At 36.6% G+C, this 19131-nt stretch overlaps 1 protein-coding gene across 1 annotated transcript in view; it reads left to right on the top strand.

The window, feature by feature from the left end:
• ZNF804B (zinc finger protein 804B) overlaps nucleotides 1–18810 on the top strand; it is a 95625-nt gene extending 76815 nt beyond the window's left edge. The window contains exons 2-3 of the mRNA XM_087861100.1: nucleotides 8617–8747; nucleotides 14408–18810. Coding sequence (XP_087717226.1) covers nucleotides 14511–18065 — 3555 coding nt within the window. The 5' untranslated portion in view covers nucleotides 8617–8747; nucleotides 14408–14510 and the 3' untranslated portion in view covers nucleotides 18066–18810. The remainder of the gene's footprint in view (nucleotides 1–8616; nucleotides 8748–14407) is intronic.
• Nucleotides 18811–19131: the final 321 nt, after the last annotated feature.

Raw genomic sequence — 19131 nt, 5'->3', positions numbered from 1 at the left:
ACCCATTCTAACTCTATATTTTGACACTTGGAGGTGTTTCTAAAAGACAGAGATTTGTAAACTTTACTTGAACATTTTCTTTTTTAGCATGAATAACACTTTTTAAAGATAAATTATAAATAATTTACCTACTAGACGATAAAAAATGTCTGAGATATTCTGACATTCTATGTTTTCTCCAAGGAAATAGTTGCAGTTTTGAGACCGTGTCGCATGAGGAAAAAGTGTCTGAATTTTCTTAATCTACATTCTTGTGTTTCTTACATTGAATTTATTCACCGTGGTCTAGACTGTGATAGAATGCAAAATTATTTTTGAGGTCTTATTAACTAACATTAATCAGATGCTTATACAAGTCATAACCTTTAATTAATGAATTTCAATTTGTTCATTCCAGAAAGGCTGTATTTCTTCAAAATTAGACATACTTTCTGCAGACACTTAATGGGAGTTAATACTATTCGTATATGGCAGGTGTGTTCTTATCATGCTGTAAACATGAAGAAGGGTGGAGATTAAAAGCTCCTTGAATTTTACTACTAAACCAGTTTGAAAAGCAATTTCCGTTCACTCATCACCAAAGCACTTCCTTTGTAATGCTGCTAATCATTTCACAACAATGGCTGGAGATACTGACATTGCTATCTTACAGGCTATATTCTTGCCTAATATGATGTGGCTCACGGAAGTACTAAAAACTTTATGCCATGGTACAGAAAATAAATAAATCCTACCATTAAAAATCCAATAAATGTTCATGCCTTGTATCACAACTGACTTGAATCCTGACTCTAATAGCTAGAGGATGAACGGAACTCCTCAGAAGAAACAGGAACACCAGAGCTGTCTATCTGCTGTTTGAGGACTTCTCAGGGGATCCTGGGCTTTGGAAGGAGGTGGCATGGTGGCTTGTCGGGGCACCTGCCTTACACACCTGAGTATATTCCCCTCCTTAAGCCACAGAGGTACCTCAGGTTATTTGGGGCTATAAAGAAATGTCTTTTATATTAACCACATTTTTAGGTTATTTTAGAATCTACAGATATCCCAGACTCGCACTTATCAGTGGTGTCTTCAGACCTGGCCATATCTCTCCCGAATATTGGGCTTAGCCAGTGAAAGAGTCCAGAAAGGAGCCCACGAGGCATCTCTAGGTCCTGATTGTCCAAGCACAGTGGGCTGACCATCAGCAATTAGATTTAGAGTCCAGCAATTCCTATTTCAGCAGGGATATGAAGAATCCTCCAGATACTGCTGTAAAGTATTTAACTTAGCATTTGTGAAGAAACGAATGCAGGCAGAGGATCAGCTCCGGGTTCATTTCTTCTCACCTATTTCCTGCTTGCTTGTGGCTCTGCTGGTCCTCAGCGGAGTAAGTTCTACCAAGGAAATATGCTCAGATGCATTCATTCCAGAACACAGCAGGGGACTCATCCTGGTAAGTAGCACAGACTGTATCTTCTAAGAAGAGGGGAGACCTTAAAATATTTTAGCTCATTTCAGTATCTGTGTTTGTATAGCTCCCAGATCACATAAAAGGCGACATGCAAAAAAAGCAGAAAATAAGGAAAGTCCCATTTCAACATTATCTCTCTTCTGAGAAATAAACAAAGACTTTTTATATAGAATAATTCTTCAGTCTTGATCATATTGTTTAAATTATGCCCTCTCCTGTTTCAAGTTATTGTTAATTATCTATAAATGTCTTCCAAATCATTTTGATAAAAACATTTCCAAACAATGAACAATATCTAAGAACTGGATAGACTTTTGATTTCACAAAGAGAAACTATTGTAAGTGTCTAGAATTTTACATAAGCTCTTCTGACTTACCTTATTTTTATGAAGATCAGACCTTCTGTTTTCCAGTCACAGTTCTTTGCTTAGTGTCTGCTTTGGCGTGGATCATGCCATTTAACCTTCTATATTTGTTTCTTCGTCTCTAAACTGAGGCTAATAATTTTGACCTTTTGCATTGGGGTTTTGCTCCTCTCTGAAGAAAATCATGAATGCCAGCAAAGTACCCTGGGATCTATAGACGAAAGTGCAGGGATGGAAGGAATTATTCTATTTAAGAGAGGAAAAAAAGTAGATACACATGAGTAAATCTGTTTCACACATGCTGTTCTGCTCCAGTGAAGGTGAAGGGAGAGTGGTTACCAGCGTGGGCAGAGGCTCACATGCATGCTCTCGCTGGTACGCAGTAGTATTGGGGATATTACCATTCCGAGCACACAGAGGTTCACCGACCTGCTCAATTTGCCTCTTCATTCATTTATGCGCGGCTGAATTCCACTTGCAATTCATGTGCCAAACACTCATGTTGGCAGGTAGGGAAATAAAGATTGCTTAGTTTGTGCTTTCAAAATGAAGCTGAGAAATTAAATTCCAAATATTTCATAAGTGTGTTTTAGCAACTATATCTCCATAAGCCTCATGTTACTTTTTGTTGAGAGCAAATGAAATGCATTGTGAAACTAGAAAAGCTATGTGAGGACTGCTTTACTTCCTTTAACTTGACCCCTGCATCTGTCCTTTATCAAATTGCTTTTGATCTGGGTAGGGACCATGGCAGGTAGCCTCTCTTCAGGACCAGGAAGACCATCTGTTCTGCAATTTCTCTTTTAAATTCCTGTACAAAATACAAGGATATGAACTAGTTGTCCCCATTTCCCTCTAGGAAATACTTTTACGCTCTTTCTTGATTGAGATTCATTTTAGATATTGGTAATACCCAAGAGCAAACTTCAAATAAGATTTATCAAAGAGAAGTCAGCCAATAAATCATACTTGAATCCAAAATTTATAGTTTTCTTCAGTAGTGAAGATCATGGACTTACAGAAATTACATTTTTCAATGAAACATTATAAATTGTTCAAGACAAGGGTGAGGAACATACCCAGCATGCTTTGTTTTCCCGTCTTCTCCTTTAGAAAAGTCTACACCTACCAGTTTTGTAAAATTCAGATGAAAACCACTCAAACACTACGTTTTCAGTAAGAATATCAATCTAGGGGGGCGCCTGGGTGGCACAGCGGTTAAGCGCCTGCCTTCGGCTCAGGGCGTGATCCCGGCGTTGTGGGATCAAGCCCCACATCAGGCTCCTCCGCTATGAGCCTGCTTCTTCCTCTCCCACTCCCCCTGCTTGTGTTCCCTCTCTCTCTGGCTGTCTCTATCTCTGTCGAATAAATAAATAAAAAATCTTAAAAAAAAAAAAAGAATATCAATCTAGGGTTCTTAATGGCTCCCCAATTGCCAGGTAAATCAAGGGCTTTTTATTTTTGCTGCTTCCCAAACATCCATAAAATTAGACCATTCCTGACCTTGAAAAGTGATCAGAGTTCATAGTCATCGATCATTTGCCATATATCAGGTGCTGTGCTCAGTGTTTTACCTTTCTCAGCTCAAATAATAATTCCAAGAACTCTACATGGTAAATAGTGATAGTTTGCCAAGTTACAAATGTGTAAACTGAAGTTTGGGAAGATTCAGTAACCTTAGAGACTCAAAGCTAGTGAGTAACAGAGACAATATACAAACTCAAGTCTGACTGATTTCAGAATCCTTCTCGTAAACCCTGCACCGTGCTGTCTACCATCCAGCACCTCTCAACACCAGACACTTTGTTTTATTGCTCTCCTATTGTTAGGTGCTACTCTGTCTTCCTTACGCCCCATCCCAGGGAGGTGCTCTAACCTATTCACCCCAAGTCCCTGCTGATAAGCAACGATGACTGAGCTTTCTACAGTTCTTTGTAAATGTGTGAGGTAGCAATTTGTTTTTTTCTGAAATACTTTTGTCTTGCGCTGTTCTCAGTGAGAACTTTTATTTCCAGCTGGTTTGTTTTCTGTTTAATCTGAGTAAGATAACTGACAAATATAGTACATGCCATTGTTTAAGTAAGTGGATTTTTATTAGAACGGGAGATGAAAAGTAGAAATTTGGGAAAACCCAAACTAAAATATGAGGTTGGCAAAATTTGACCCGTAGACTCTTAGAACTTTTCCTTATCTGTCCAGTTCTCTTCTCATTAGACAAGTCAGCTGTTGGAAGGCTCTTTCATAATAGGCATGATCACCTTGGTGTAACCATTTCCAGAAGTATGGTATTCGCGATTAACATTCTGTTGTTTGGTGGAAGGTCTTTGAAAACTCCTAATGTGATTGTAGATTTAACTTTCTCTCTTTGAGGTTTTACCCATTTTTGCTTCACTTATTTTGAAGCTTTGTTATTAGGCATAGAAACACTTAGGCTTGTCATTCTGATTTATTTACTCCATATCATTATGAAATAACCCTTTTTTTATTCCTGGTAATAAATCTGCTCTAAAATCTACTCTGCTTGATTGTGATTGAGCCCCTCCAGCTTTCTTTTCACTGCTGTTGACATATTATATCTTTTTATATTCCTTTAACCCATTTTATCTATATTTTTAAGTTTGATTTTGTAGTCAGCATATAGCTGGAGCTTACTTTTTAATCCAAATTGATACTTTTAATTCCAGTGTTCAGACCCTTTACATTTAATTTGATTAGTGATATGTTTAGATTTTAGTTGTTACCTTGCTATTTGTTTTGTAACTGTCCCATCTATTTTACCTTCCTTTTTTCTTTTCTTCTGCCTTCTTTTGGATTGAGTAAATGTAGCGATTTCCCTTTATCTTCTTTGTTATCCTATTGGCTAAAACACTTTGTTTTATTATACTCATGGTGGCCATAGAGCAGATTGTGTAGTTCTTTACTTATCACAGTCTACCTTCAATTGTTATTCTGCCATTTCATGTATTGAATAAGACCTTTCAATATATTTGTTATTTCTCCCCTCTTAGATTTTGTGGTATTGTTGTCAAACATTTTAATTATGAATTTGTTATAAGTCCCCTAAAACATAGCTATTGTTTTTGCTTAAATTGTCTAAATACATTCAAATATTAAGAAATATGTCTTATTTATCCTGTAGTTACTATTTCCAGTGTTTATTCTTTTGTGCAGATGCTCATTTCTCTCTGGTATTATTTTCCTTTTGCCCAGTGATATTCTTTAACATATTCTCTGGATGTACTCCTGAATTTTTCCAGTTTTTCTTGTCTTACAATATTTTTATCATCTGCTTTAAAAAAGAGATATTTTGGGGGGCACCTGGGTGACTCAGTTGGCTAAGTGTCGGACTCTTGGTTTCGGCTCAGGTCATGATCTTAGGGTCATGAGATTGCATCCCATGTCAGGATACATGCTCCACACAGAGTCTGCTTAAGATTCTCTCCCCCTCTCTCTGCCCCTCCCCCTCCTCATGTTCTCTCTCTAAAATAAAATAAATAAAATCTTAAAAAATAGTATTTTCACTAAGTATAAAATTTTATTTTGAGAAGTTTTTAATTTTCTTCAAGAAATTTAAGTATGTTGCTCTGCTATATTGTTTCCAATAAGAACTCTTTTGCCATCCTACTCTTTGTTCTATATACGAATATGTCATTTCTCTTTAGATGTTTTTAAAAAAATTCCACTTTTTTACTGATTTTTAAAAAATTTGATAATAGTAAGTGTTGGTATAGTTTTCTCGTGCTTGAGATTTTGGGGGGCTCTGTGAGTTTTTAATTTTCAGGAAATTTTAAAATTTTTCACCCATTGTATTTGCAAATATTCCCTCTCCCTTTTTCAGAGACTCCAATTGCACCATTGTCTAGTTGATCACCATTTTTTATCTACTTTTTGAGCACATTGGATACAGTGATAACTGTCCTAATATACTTTTCTGCCAATTCTAGAATCTCTGTCAGTTCTGTATTGGTCTCAATTGATTATTTTCCTCATTTTAAGCGTGCTTTCTTGATAATCTTTGCATGCCTGATAATCTTTGATTGGATGTTAGATGTTATTAATTTTTCCTAGTTTTTGATGAATTTTTTGTATTCATATAAATTTCTTTAAATTTGGTTCTGAAATGCAGTTAAGTTACTTGCAGTCACGTTTATACTTGGATTTCTTGCTTTTATGATTTGCTAACCAAATCCAAATTAGTGCTCAACCCACAGCACATTATTCTCTACTGAAACAAGGTTTTCCTGAAAAAAAAAAAAATTTTTTTTTTAAGTGGGCTTCATGCCCAGTGTGGAGCCCAACATGGGGCTTGTAGGCACTACCCTGAGATCAAGAACTGATCTGAGATTGAGAGTCGGATGCTTAACTGACTGAGCCACCCAGGTGCCCCAAAATTTCCCTGAATTCTAAATTCAATGTTCCATGAGTTTTTCCAGTTTTGTTGGTGAGAACAGGCGCTATTCCTGACCCTATATGAATGCTAGGCACTGCTGCCATTAATTCTTTCAGGTGTCCCTTTTCTCGGCTTTGAGTAGTTTTTGACTGCAATTCAGCCTGCTGAAATTTAGAGGGGAACCCTCCGTAGATCTCTGGGGTTTTCTCTGTGCAGCCTTGAGTACTCAGCATTTGCTAAGCCAAACCTGTGGCTAGATGTCTTTAAACAAAATCCCTTCTAGTTTTCTGTGTTCCTTAAACACAGTTTAACTTTGCTGACTTCCTTAACACAACAAATCTCTGTGTCCCCGGTCCGTCTTAACTTTTCCTATATGCTTCAAACACATCTTGTGTCCACTCCTATTGAGAAACTCAGTACCGTCTTATACAAATATCTATTCACTCGTCTGTCTTCCTTGAAGGGAAAACTATTGATTTGACAATTTGATGTCCCTATTATATAGTAGTTAACAGTATGTGTTGTTGGGTAAGTAGGACAGAATTCGCAATCATTTCTGTAACTCAGAGATAGCAGTGCAGTTCGGGAATCTGGGATGCTCGTAAAAGAAACAGAGGCATACCTGGAAGTTTCAAACAAGATTCCAGTCAAGTGTCAGTTGTTGTGAGCAAATGAATACATTTCCTCTCCTAGGCTATTCAAGTTTTACATACGAGTAATATCAAATATTAAATAAATATAACATAGAGTATTCATGTTATACTATTATGTATATGGAAGCTAAGGAAGTGTAAGAGGGTCAGTAGGAATGGAGAATTAAAAACCTCTCTCCCTTCTGACCATAGCTGTCTCTTAAGGCTTAGACACCCAGCTCTAGAGAACTGTTGATTGGGTTTTGTTTGTTTTGTTTTGCTTTGCTTCGCGTTAGTTTTTTTACACATGGGCCATAATTTCATTTCTTGAAATTTTCTGTTATTTAAATTCTCTGAACCATTTGTCAAAAATCGAATCCAGATTGACTCCACTGTTCCCCCTGTGGCTGTTTCTAGTTCTGTGAAACTCTTTTTTTTTTTTAAAGATTTATTTATGTATTTATTTATTTGAGAGAGAGAACGAGAGAGCTGGGGGGAGGGGCAGAGGGAAAGAGACACTCAAGCAGAGCCCAATGCGGGGCTTGATCTCAGGACCCAGAGATCAGGACCTGAGCTGAAAGCAAGAGTTGGCCCTTTAACCGACTAGGCCACCCAGGCGCTCCTTGTTGTTTGTGCTTAGAATACCCTCTCTTTGAAATGTTGGTCTTGCCTCCTTCTTCAGATTCTTAGCCCAGATATAGTTATCTGGCCGCCATCTCCCGTAGGCATGTCCCCTTTCGGGGAAAAGCTGATGATCATTAAAGTTTGGGGCTCTTGCTTTATGGATGGGCAATAGTCCAGTACTGCATTATGACCTCACTGGAGAGCTATGTGGTTTTCGCCATTCCTGGGAAATATCTTCTCTACCTGATTTGGAAAATGAAAACAAATTAAATGGATATAGATTTCAGACAGTTTAAAATCATTTTGTACGGGTTAAGAGAGACTAATCTCAATTCAGGATTAAGTGCCAAACTTCAAGATGCTCATTTGATTGTGGCTGTTTCTCCATTTGTTTAATATCATTAGGTGTGCTTAGTGGCCACTTCTGAAGTAGAAATCCAAACAGGTAATGAGCAACATCTAATTTGCATTGTTTTAGAGAAAAGATTAATTAAAAGAAGTGGTAGGTTAATTTAAATCAAGCAAGCCAAACATCTATCCTGAGTTTCAATCCCTGACCCATTTTTATCCTCTTGGATACAATATAGAAATCTGCATTGGATAAATACCTCCACCAGGAAAAAATGAGTTAAGAATCCCATTTAGAGCTTTGAACTAAATCTTTCACAATGTAACAGATGCTCTTAAATGAAACAAGCTCATTTCACCAAGTGTATTTAATAACATCAATTTTCATGAAGAAGAGTAATTATGTTTTACAAGTGAGAGGGCGGGGGCAGTTTCAAGAGGAAAGTGCAGCCTATAACCTCCTCTCCCTTCACTCATTCATATATCACCCTTTTTTGGACATGTTTTCACAGGCACGTAAATGATTGCAGATATGTAGCCAGGGTGGTCCCAAAAAGAACTGGGGTTCAGCTTGGCAGCACAATTCTGTAGTGGTTGTGACAAGCTTTGATAAATAAACCAGTTGACAACTAGGTCTGTCTTGGAGAAGAGAATAACATCGATGGAAAAGGCACTTTTTTACTCTGTCTATCCGGAAAGTCACCTCTGCACCACCTGGGACAAAGTTGAATAAGGAGCCTTATGGATGGAAAAAAATTACTTATTTATAGTACCCTTTCTGCTTTTCTTCTCTGTCCATAGAGACTGAAGGAATTAAAGCAACGGGAATTTGCTCGAAACGTAGCTTCCAAGTCATGGAAAGATGAGAAGAAACAGGAAAAAGCACTTAAACGGCTTCATCAGCTCGCTGAGTTAAGACAGCAGTCAGAATGGTAAGAATTAGAGGTATCTCGGGTGGTTCAAAACTCTCCAATCATCGGGGAAATGTCAAAGATAAATTTACCTGACTCACTGTTACAGTGTAAGCGAATTATAATTAATTGAAAGATATGTTTGAGGGCAAATGGTTCTAGTCGTTGAAGGCTCATAAGTTAGTTCCTTTGGTATCTGACTTTTTTCTTTCCCAATATTGTTAATTTTATGTGCTCTTTAATGAAATTATCTAAGAATGATTCTAATATGCTGGCCCTTATTCTATCCAATTTATTTAAATGGGCACATACATATCTTTAGTAATTATTTTAAGTTTTATGATAATAATTTAAAAAGCCATAAAGAACAGTGCATCTTTTTGGGAAGAAAATTAATCTTTCTGTTTCCCTGTACACACCTGAATCTGGAATAAATAGCACTATCATTGTCCGGATGACAAAAGAAGATGTAATTAATGCAGTTAAATTTAACACACCGTGCCATTTAAATTGATAATTATAACACATGTTATACTAATACATTCTTGTAGCTGAAAAATAGCTGTTGTACATAAGCTTGGAACTGCCGAATGTTTCAGTGAGGAGATTGTTACCTGGAACTCAATTAAATTTGCAGGTTGTGATTTGTGTTCCTATGAATCATAATGCAGAACACCTAATGTAGCTAATTAATGCCGTTGACAGCAACCTGGTGAATTGTGAAATATATAGCTCTGTGCCACAATTTAAACCCCTGTTGTTGAAATGAAAAACAACATGCAAGAAATTTGGGAATGAATGACTCGTATTATTGAGTACCATAAGTTAATAGAGCTCAAATTTGATTCTAAGAAAATATTTATTTTAAGGATCAATTTATGAATTAAAACACAGTATTCACCTTACATATATTCATGTATTTGTACCGCTATTTCAGAATAATTTAATTAACTTATCAAAATACATAAAAGATAATCATGCAAAACTTAAGTGATAAATTTGGTATAAAGAAAAAATAAAGTGTGAAAAACTATGTGTCCAAAGGTGAGGTTAATAAAAAATGCGTGCTCTGAGGTCCTCTGCAATCACAGAAACGGGACACACAACTGGTAATGAGCTTTCTACCTACCAGCACAATGAGGATCTTATGCTATTTGAACACGCTATCAATAAGACGACAGATAGTCCTTGTCAAAACAGGACTCAGAAGGAAAAGTCTAATGATAATTGTGGTAGCATGAAGGAAAAAATCTGAGGAATATGTTAAATCTTTGGTGACTTATTATGGTATTATAAGATTGTAACAAAGAGGCAAACCTCACTATAGAGAGACAACGTTTAGGTAGGTCCTTTAAGGCCGCACAACAAAAAATCTGAGTAGCCTTAATAAACATAATTTTGGTTATTTTATTAGTAGAAAGTTGTCACACTTCTCCGTTTCTACTTACCCATTCCATATTTTCCTTTGGGAGAAATAGTGGTGATGGTTATGATGCTTTTGTTTATAGGTTCTGAGTTTGCAAAGCTATTCATGAAGTGTCTTCCAAATTAAAAAAAATTAAAAGATCTACAATTCAGGTTGAGCTGAAAATCATATTAACTAAAAAAACACATACTCAAGCACATACCTTATACAATAGACAGACTCTCTAGGTTCCATTTTCCCCCCGCATTGTTAGGGAGATAATAGGTGTTTAGCTTTCCGCATACAAAACTTGGAACTAGGAAAATTATTGCATTCTTTTCTGCTACCTGCCGTCTGCCCTCCACCAATTGTTCTTTGTGTTTAAGCAGCCTCATGGCCTAAGGGGAAGTCACTTAATAGAATTATTTAATATTTTCATCTTGGCTGCTGAATTGAAAAATGAAAGGAAGAAATAGAATGAAAAAGAAAAAAAATCATCTATATTACTACCCCCTCCTGAACAACCTTTCTCTGTCCATTATCTTCATAACAAAGGCTGGATGGTGCAGGATGATGCAGATAACAAGAAAATTCTTGTATGATCCTTTGGAGAAGAAAGGAGAATTTACTAGTAGTAAGAATATTCGAATCGGACTGATGAAAAAAAATGTTGGCAGAAAACTGGTAATGGATCTTAGGAAGGGCAGTCAAGTTTGCCCATCTCTTGGGTAATTCAACTCAACCTGGTTCCTCAGCAAGCCTAGTTATCGTGTGGAGGTGCAGTCATTCTGTTTGCAAACTTCTACCGCATATAAATTTAAGTATAGTGCATATTGATAGTGATATTTTTCCAAATTTCAAAAATTATAGGGCCATTGACTCTGAGAATATGGGATTCCTTATATAAGAACTGGATAATGAGGGACATTAGGATATTATATCATTTAAAGAAATTATGTTGTTTTGATATGTCTTGTTTCCTGTTTGGAAAGTATACTTTTACACAGAAGGTAATTAAATTGTGCATGTGTTTAGTTGCCAAGAATTAGAATTTTGGGAGAGCTATTGGAATGGACAATCTTTAATAAGAACAAAGGTGTACCTGTATAGTCACTTTTTTATTATAAATAAAAACAATTAGGTAAAAAATACAGAGAGAAACTAAAGAAAGTTCTAGGAAAAGGAGTAAAATCATAAATAAGGGTATAACTATGAAAATTAAACCTTTATGTTAAAAAGCATAAACTTCTATTAAAATAATAGAATTGAAAACCACAAAGAAAAGTAGGATTTTCCAAAGTAATAAAAATAAACTAGATTTTAAGATAAGGGAATTTAAAGTTTAGAAAGCAATAAGATAAAGAGTTTAAAGCAGAAACATTGGAGGTAGAAAAGATTAATAATGAGGGTAAAATGCTAAAACTTGTGAAAAAATATAATCATAAATGTAGATTGGATTATAAAGTGAGAACAAGAATTAAGGACAAGAAGAACAAAATATAATACAAAAACAATAAGAGTAAAGAGGATTAAAAATATTTAAAAGAATATAAAAGAAAGAAGCTTACACATTAGAGAGATAAATGGTAAAATAAAACAGCAATACAGAGAGGAACGTTTAGACTAACATAAATCAAAGCGAGAAAACACGCAAAACAGTGCCAGGATAATAAGCAAAAATATTATTAAGGGAAAAACAGAGACAATATAAAAATAGTAAAATATCTGAGGCGTAATGGAATCATGAGAGGCAGAATGATAATAGCTGTACATCGGGCTTTTGAAATAATTTCTGCTAAATGCAGGTAGAATCAGATTAACTGATGTTCTTAGAGAAGGTAACTTAACAGAAGCACAGCTCCTACTTAATCTAAAGCGTCTCTTTGGTGTTGAGGCAAAATCCAGAGCAGCAATGTCTCTGGTCCTCATCCTTCTATCCCCAGACTGCAGGCCCTTTAAAAGACCAATAACTATAATTAATCTCTGTGTTTTCTATTTTCCTTTATGTTTGAATGAAATATTTAATAAGCCATACACTACCTTAGAGTGTTCCTTTCCTTTCTTTTTTGAAGTTTTTATTTAAATTCTAGTTAGTTAACATATAGTGCAGTGTTGGTTTCAAGAGTAGAATTTAGTGATTCATCACCTACATACAACACCCAGTAGTCACCACCACAAGTGCCCTATCTTAGCGTGTTCCTTTCCATTCCTCATATTAAATATGGCAAAACGCCCTCTCTAAAAATCATTTTAAAAATGATCCAAAAAAAGAAGATTAATGTGATAAGAAGAAAGTTTTCATTATGAAACAGTGACTGGATATTTTCAAAATTTATTTTTCACAAGATTCAGGGGAGTGCTATAATTCTAAAGCTACAGTCATTCGTTTATGAAGAGGGAACAATCTGAAAGTATTGAAGACTGAATGGTGGCTGAAACTATTGTAAATTAAAATCCATATGGGCATAGTAAATGGAGGATTGGGTATTGTAAAAAATTAAATTGGTAAAATAGAAATTAAAAGCAAGAAATTCTTTCTGAATGAGAGAAATACACTAAAGACACTAAAGTACTGAGATAAATAATAAGACCTAAAAGATATATTCAGGAGAGCCAATACACTTAACATATAAATTCCAGGATGAAAAGCTAAGCAGGGAAGAAGCAATAATCAGAGAAATCAGAAGACAATATATCTGAACTGAAGAAGTTGAATTAAAAGTACCCAGCAGTACTAGCAAAAATTAACCCAAAGAAATCATTCTGTCACTATGGTCTGGTAAAATGTGATATATATATATATATATAATTATTTATATATATTATTTATAAATAATTGTATATATAATTTTACATTATATTTATATACATATATATAATAAAATAGATCCTAGATGGTAAATATAATAAAAATACATTATAGATCAGAAACATAATAAATATAGATACATAAGTGAAAAGAAAAATTGCAAAATCATACAAGTGCACCAGTGGATTCATTTCAAAAATGAATAAAAGGAAGCTAGTTAAGTACTTTTCTACAACATTAAACATGTAAACAGATGGAAGCAAAGTATATGAAATTTGGTGGACAAAAAGGAATGTTATTCTAGAGTTCTACACTGCTTGGCCAAATAGTCATACATGAAGACAACAAGAAAGAATTTCTCAGAGAAGCGCTCAGAAAGCACACTGTCCACTAGAGTTGAAGCTCCATATGGAAAAGATATCACTTGTTTGAGTATTGTATACTCAGGTAACAAACGACTGAATAAAAATAAAATAAAAACCTGCACTAGAAAAAAGCAAACATACACATGTCCAAGCATGTGGGAAAAGAAAAGGAAAAAGAGAAGAAAGCCATGTCAAAGTAAAAGATCAGATACATGGTGTGATTTGCGTTGCCCTTCCCCCAGGATGGCCTTGTTTTTTAGTAGAGGTTTTAAAGGTAGAACATTAAAGAGACAATATTAATCTAAAGAGTTTCATCTCTTATGTGTACCGCTGTTTCCAGTTTTCTGATTGAATTACTAATTTAAGAATGCATAATCTTTATAAAACTGTAAAAAGATAAAACGTATATATGCATAAAAGGTAGAAAGAAAGTATTTCGGTGAACAAGATGCAAAAGAAAAGATTTCAAAATAATGGAAGCAATGGAGATGGCTTGTAGATGTGTGTTACTTTATTATGCATTTGTTATAATTGATCAAAATAGTGACCAGTCATGAAGAAAGAATTAGCCACACTGTTTCAAAGGGAAGCAAACAGGAAGGAATTTTAAAACTGGGGGAAGAAAAAATTATAAACTGGTAGCCCTTACGCAAAAAGGTAAATGAAATCTATATTTTGATGCTTTGGAAGTGACTTTTAATTCCATTTAATTTCTTATTTAATGTGAAGTTACCAATTGAAAAACTCTTTGTGAAAGAATGTTAAATCCACATTCCAAAAAAAAAAAAAAAAAGGTTCTGCAGGACATCTTTCAGGATGTAAATGCAACACTTTATTTTCTTTTGCAGCACTAGCATAAGATATTCACCTGCTATTGCTTCCTCCTAATTTCAAAAGAACACACTTAAGTGATGCAGTTTACAAACAGTCACTATGAAACATGGGGGTACTGAGTTGTAGAAACACAGTGAAATGGTTACACTACAATAGACACAGTTTCATAAGTACCATAACTCATCCTAGAAACTCTAACAAACTTTCACATATAGATAAGATTTCAAATCTAATGTCTTAATCGTTTAAATATTTATTGTGTTTACAGTGTTTCTGGAAATGGACCAGCATACAAAGCTCCCAGGGTAGCCATAGAAAAGCAACTTCAGCAAGGAATTTTCACAGTTAAGAATGGCAGAAAGGTATCGTGCATGAAGAGCACTCTTCTCCTTAAAGGAAAGAATCTGCCCAGAAGCATTTCTGAGAAACAGCGGTCCACCGCGCAAAACCGACACCAGTTACAAATGGACAGACGTTATTTGTTTGGAAATCGGGTACCACAGACCTCTTCAGATCTCAGCAATGCAAACCACAGGACAGGAGTATCATTTTCTTTTTCCAAAAAAGTGCATCTGAAATTAGAATCTTCAGCATCCGTTTTCAGTGAGAACACAGAGGAAACCCACGATTGTAACAAGTCACCTATCTATAAAGCAAAACAAACTGCTGAGAAATGCAAGTGCTACAGGTTTACAAATGAGGATACACATCTCACTAAGGGAAAAGATATAAACATCACACCAAGCCATCTGGAAAGTGTTTTACACAATACCTTCTCCATAAGCTCTCAAATCTTGCAAGACAAAAATGACTCTATTGATGAAATGCTAGAAGATTCAATTGGCCTTCATGCTTCATTCTCTAAATCTGATATTCATCTTTCAGATGTGGATTTTACTCCTTGCAACAGAGAAAAAGAAACTAGAAGTATATTGAAGAACACTTCAGAGAACTGCATTCATCGCTCATGCCAAGCAAATGCTTCCTCCAGCCCACCAAACGTTTACAAGCACAGTGATGCCAGGATATTTGAATGTCTGGATGAGTTTCCATCACTGGGGCCAAGTAAGACAAACAGTACAGTGCATCTGAATCCCAACTCCAGAATGGAGAAGAGAGAAGAACCTTCAGATGAAATAGAAGGAGTTAGCAAAAATGTACAGAGGCTTATAAGAGACGCATGTCCCCACGATGTAAAGTCAAAACCATTGCCTTTTCTCCATGTACAAAGTAAGGATGGCCACACCACTCTCCAGTGGCCTACGGAACTTCTGCTCTTCACAAAAACAGAGCCCTGCATCTCTTATGGATGCAACCCATTGTATTTTGATTTTAAGCTTTCTCGGAACGCAAAGAGTGACCATGATTCAGAGGACCTAAAAACAGAATTGATGAAGGAGCCCTCAGAAATGAAGACAACAATAGAGAGCCAAGTCTCAGGTTTAATTGAAGACCAACAAAAATTGATCCAAGAAGATGATCAATCTCTGAAACCAAAGATGATGATAGCTAATCCAGATTGGGAAAATTTGCAGAGAAAATATGATTTGGGCTACAATGATTCTGAACCAAATATGAGTCAACATAATTTTAGTGCAAATGATTTGGAAATGAAAAATCCTGAAGTGCCTGCTTACCTTGATATGTCTCTAAAGAATTGTGTCAAAAGCAACAATAGTGATAATGAACTTCAGGAACCTTCAAGGGCCCATTGGCAAAGCTGCCAAAGGGTCGTCGTTAATGAGGCAAATGAGGGCCTAGCTTTTTCTCCCTACATCTCGAGGACTAAGAAGCCAAAACTGATTCCTTGCGATCCACATTCGGGTTTTGAAGATGCAAATCAATTCACCTGGAATTCGAGTCCTTACTCAGGAAGGGGTCACGGTGGTCATGGGAAGGACTTTAGTGTAATTTTGAATAGTAACCACATCAGCATGACCAGCAGGGTTTCTGGATGTAGAAACCAAACTTACAAGAGCGATTCTGCAAACGTGTCTCTGAACAGACTTTCTAGCCCTTCAGACACGTGCCCTGGCAGCACATCCAGCCTGAGAAGTGTTTGTTCAAGTCCTAAGTCAGGGGAGAATGGCAGAGGTAATTTGTTCTTCTTTTGCAAAAGAGAACACAACTCCGTCGAAAGGCACAGAGGGAGACACCAAACACACACCTGCATCTGCCTGTCTGAGCAGATGGCAAAGGGCACCTGCCTGCCACCTGAAATACAAAGAGATCGGAACTGCAGGGTGTGGGGCTCAGTGAAGAATGAAAAATACTCCACACATAGATATGGTCGCTGCAGACAGAGATCTAAACTGGGCAAAAATCAACAGCAGTTTTCAGGGCCCAAATCCAGGAGAATCCCCCACTGTGATTCTAGCTCACAGGTGTCCTGCTCCGGGAACAGTGAGAAACCACCAAATTGCCAGGGACCTCGACACGGCAGATTGGGCTCTTACTCAGGAGAGAGTATTTATTGCTTAAATAAAAGCGAGAGAAGTCAAGAGTCTTTGGGTGGTCCTCATATTTGCGACCTGGGAAAAGTAAATTCCATGCAGTATAACTCTGGGAACATCAGCTGCCTTTTAAGGAACTGTTCCAGCAGCCCTTCCGAAGCCGGAGAATTGACAGAAGAAGAGAGGACCCCCTTGACAGCCAAAAGCCTTTTAGAAAGAGTGCAAGCCAAGAGGTGTCAGGAACAATCAACTAATTTCGAGGTCTCTTCAAAGAATCGTAAAAACGAATCAGAGGCTCATTCACAAATTCAACGCACAATTCAGTTCACACCACTGGGCTGTCACCGACCAGCATTGCCTTTGTCTGAAAAAACACAGAACACAAGTAAAAAAAGGAATGATCAAGGCGGTGCGAAACAAAGGACTGTAGAGAAAGACCAAGTCAAAAGTTCACAGACAAATAATGTCCTTGTTTTAGGAGATCCTGATTGTGATAACCATCTTTCTAAAGGTCTGATTCATGTGGTAGCAGATTCTCAGTCACCAAACATGAAAAAGAACCCAACGACAAAAGAACAAGTAAAACCTTTAATTAGTGAGGTCCAACATTTTATTCAAAGCCGTGACCCAGTACCAAATGATTTCCCTGGTGCTCTTCCATCCAACAGATATACCGGTATTACTGATTCAACAGAGACCAAAGAGGACCAAATAAATCTAGACTTGCAGGATGTGAGCATGCCTATGAATCACGGAGAGGGGAGTATAAACTCTTACTCTGACAGAACTATGCAGAAGCGTGACAAAGTAGATGAATCAGAACTGTGCCATAAATCTAGCTCGCCCCCTTTAATTCAACAGCCAATCACATTCTCCCCCGAAGAAATAGATAAATACAAGCTCCTGCAGCTACAAGCCCAGCAGCACATGCAGAAACAGCTCCTATCGAAGCATCTTCGAGTTTTGCCTGCTTCGGGGCCTGCTGCCTTCTCCCCGGCCTCGGCCGTCCAGACGGTCCCGGTTCACCAGCACGCATCGATCACTACCATCCACCACACATTCCTGCAGCATTTTGCTGTTTCTGCTTCCTTAAATTCCCATGGCGGTCCCCTCCCCATAGCTCATCTACATCCTCTTTCCCAACCACATTTGACTCCGTTCACGATTTCCCCTCTGACTCCCACCATCATCCCGGCGCACCCCACTTTCCTAGCAGGCCATCCCCTGCATTTGGTCACCGCGGCCCCCTTCCACCCGCCTCACATCACGCTTCAGCCCCTGCCCTCGGCCGCATTGATCCCCGCGTTGTTTGGCCCTCACTTAAACCCAGCCGCAGCTTCCATCATCCACTTGAACCCCTTAATTCAACCAGTGTTTCAAGGTCAAGATCTTTGCCATCATTCTTGCTCCAGTCAGATGCAGCCCTTACACGGAGTAAAAGAGGCCTTAAATGTTTCAGGGCACTTGAACTAATAGGTGTCGAAGCCCCTCTTGCAGATAAATAAAACACGTTGTCACTACCTACAAAATGATATATTTAAAGTGGTTTATCTGATTATTAAGATTCTAAGTGTTGGTGCCAATTCAAAATGTGACCAGTATATAAACATGAACTGAATTGTCAATATCGAATTAGGAGCGTTTTAAGAATTTCTTTTAACTCACATAAATAACAGAGCAAATTTAAAATAACTTTGCAGAAGGCTAGAGGAAAACGTGTTAAAGGTGTGTGTGGATGAGTTCTCATATAATGTTATAAAATGATAACAGAAGATATTAGGCCCATCATTGATATTACAAAGAAAATCAAAGGGAACATAATATTGTCTGTTCTAGGTTTTTGTTGAGTGAGTGAATGAATGGATCGCACATTTGGTTTTATGCATCAGAAAATAATAAAAGGTCAGTGAAATAAACTGCTTATTAAAAATAACTCCTATGGTTAACTACTGACTAAGGTTTCAATCAATATAATCTGTTTCAATCAAAATAATTTATATTTTCATAGGAAATAAGAGATGGCAAGAAGTTTTCTGATTAATTCAAGTTGAAAATTGCTATTCAATGAAAAACGATCTTTACACAGATTGTATCATTGAGTTTCTGTGAAAAGTTGGGTTATCTTCGTTTCACACACATCTATGTTAAGAGAATTTTGTAACTAAGAATCACCAACATCTAAAATAAGAATGTTTAATTTTTGTATAAGAAAACATATATCAGCTATCATTAGTATTTGATAATGCAAAACAAAAAATAAAATATACTTAATACCATTTTGAATATATTGCTTAATCTCTCAAACATTACAGGGATTAAAATATTAAGTTTTCTTTACTCTTCTACTCAAGAAATCTTACTGTGCTCAGCCAGTATTATGTATAAGTAGAGAGATGAAGGTTTGGAAGTGTCAGAATTTTTACGGATTTATCGAGAAAAATCTTATAAATTATTTTGTGTATTTTACTCAATTGTAGTAGATATCAGTAGAACACAGTGAATGGTGATGAATAAAATCACCTTTCGTATAACTTTGCAA

Source organism: Ursus americanus, chromosome 3, assembly GCF_024610735.1.
Source record: "Ursus americanus isolate L20-20 chromosome 3, mUrsAme1.1.p, whole genome shotgun sequence".
Classification (NCBI taxonomy): Eukaryota; Metazoa; Chordata; class Mammalia; order Carnivora; family Ursidae; genus Ursus; species Ursus americanus.
This window is presented reverse-complemented; position numbering and strand designations above follow the sequence as displayed.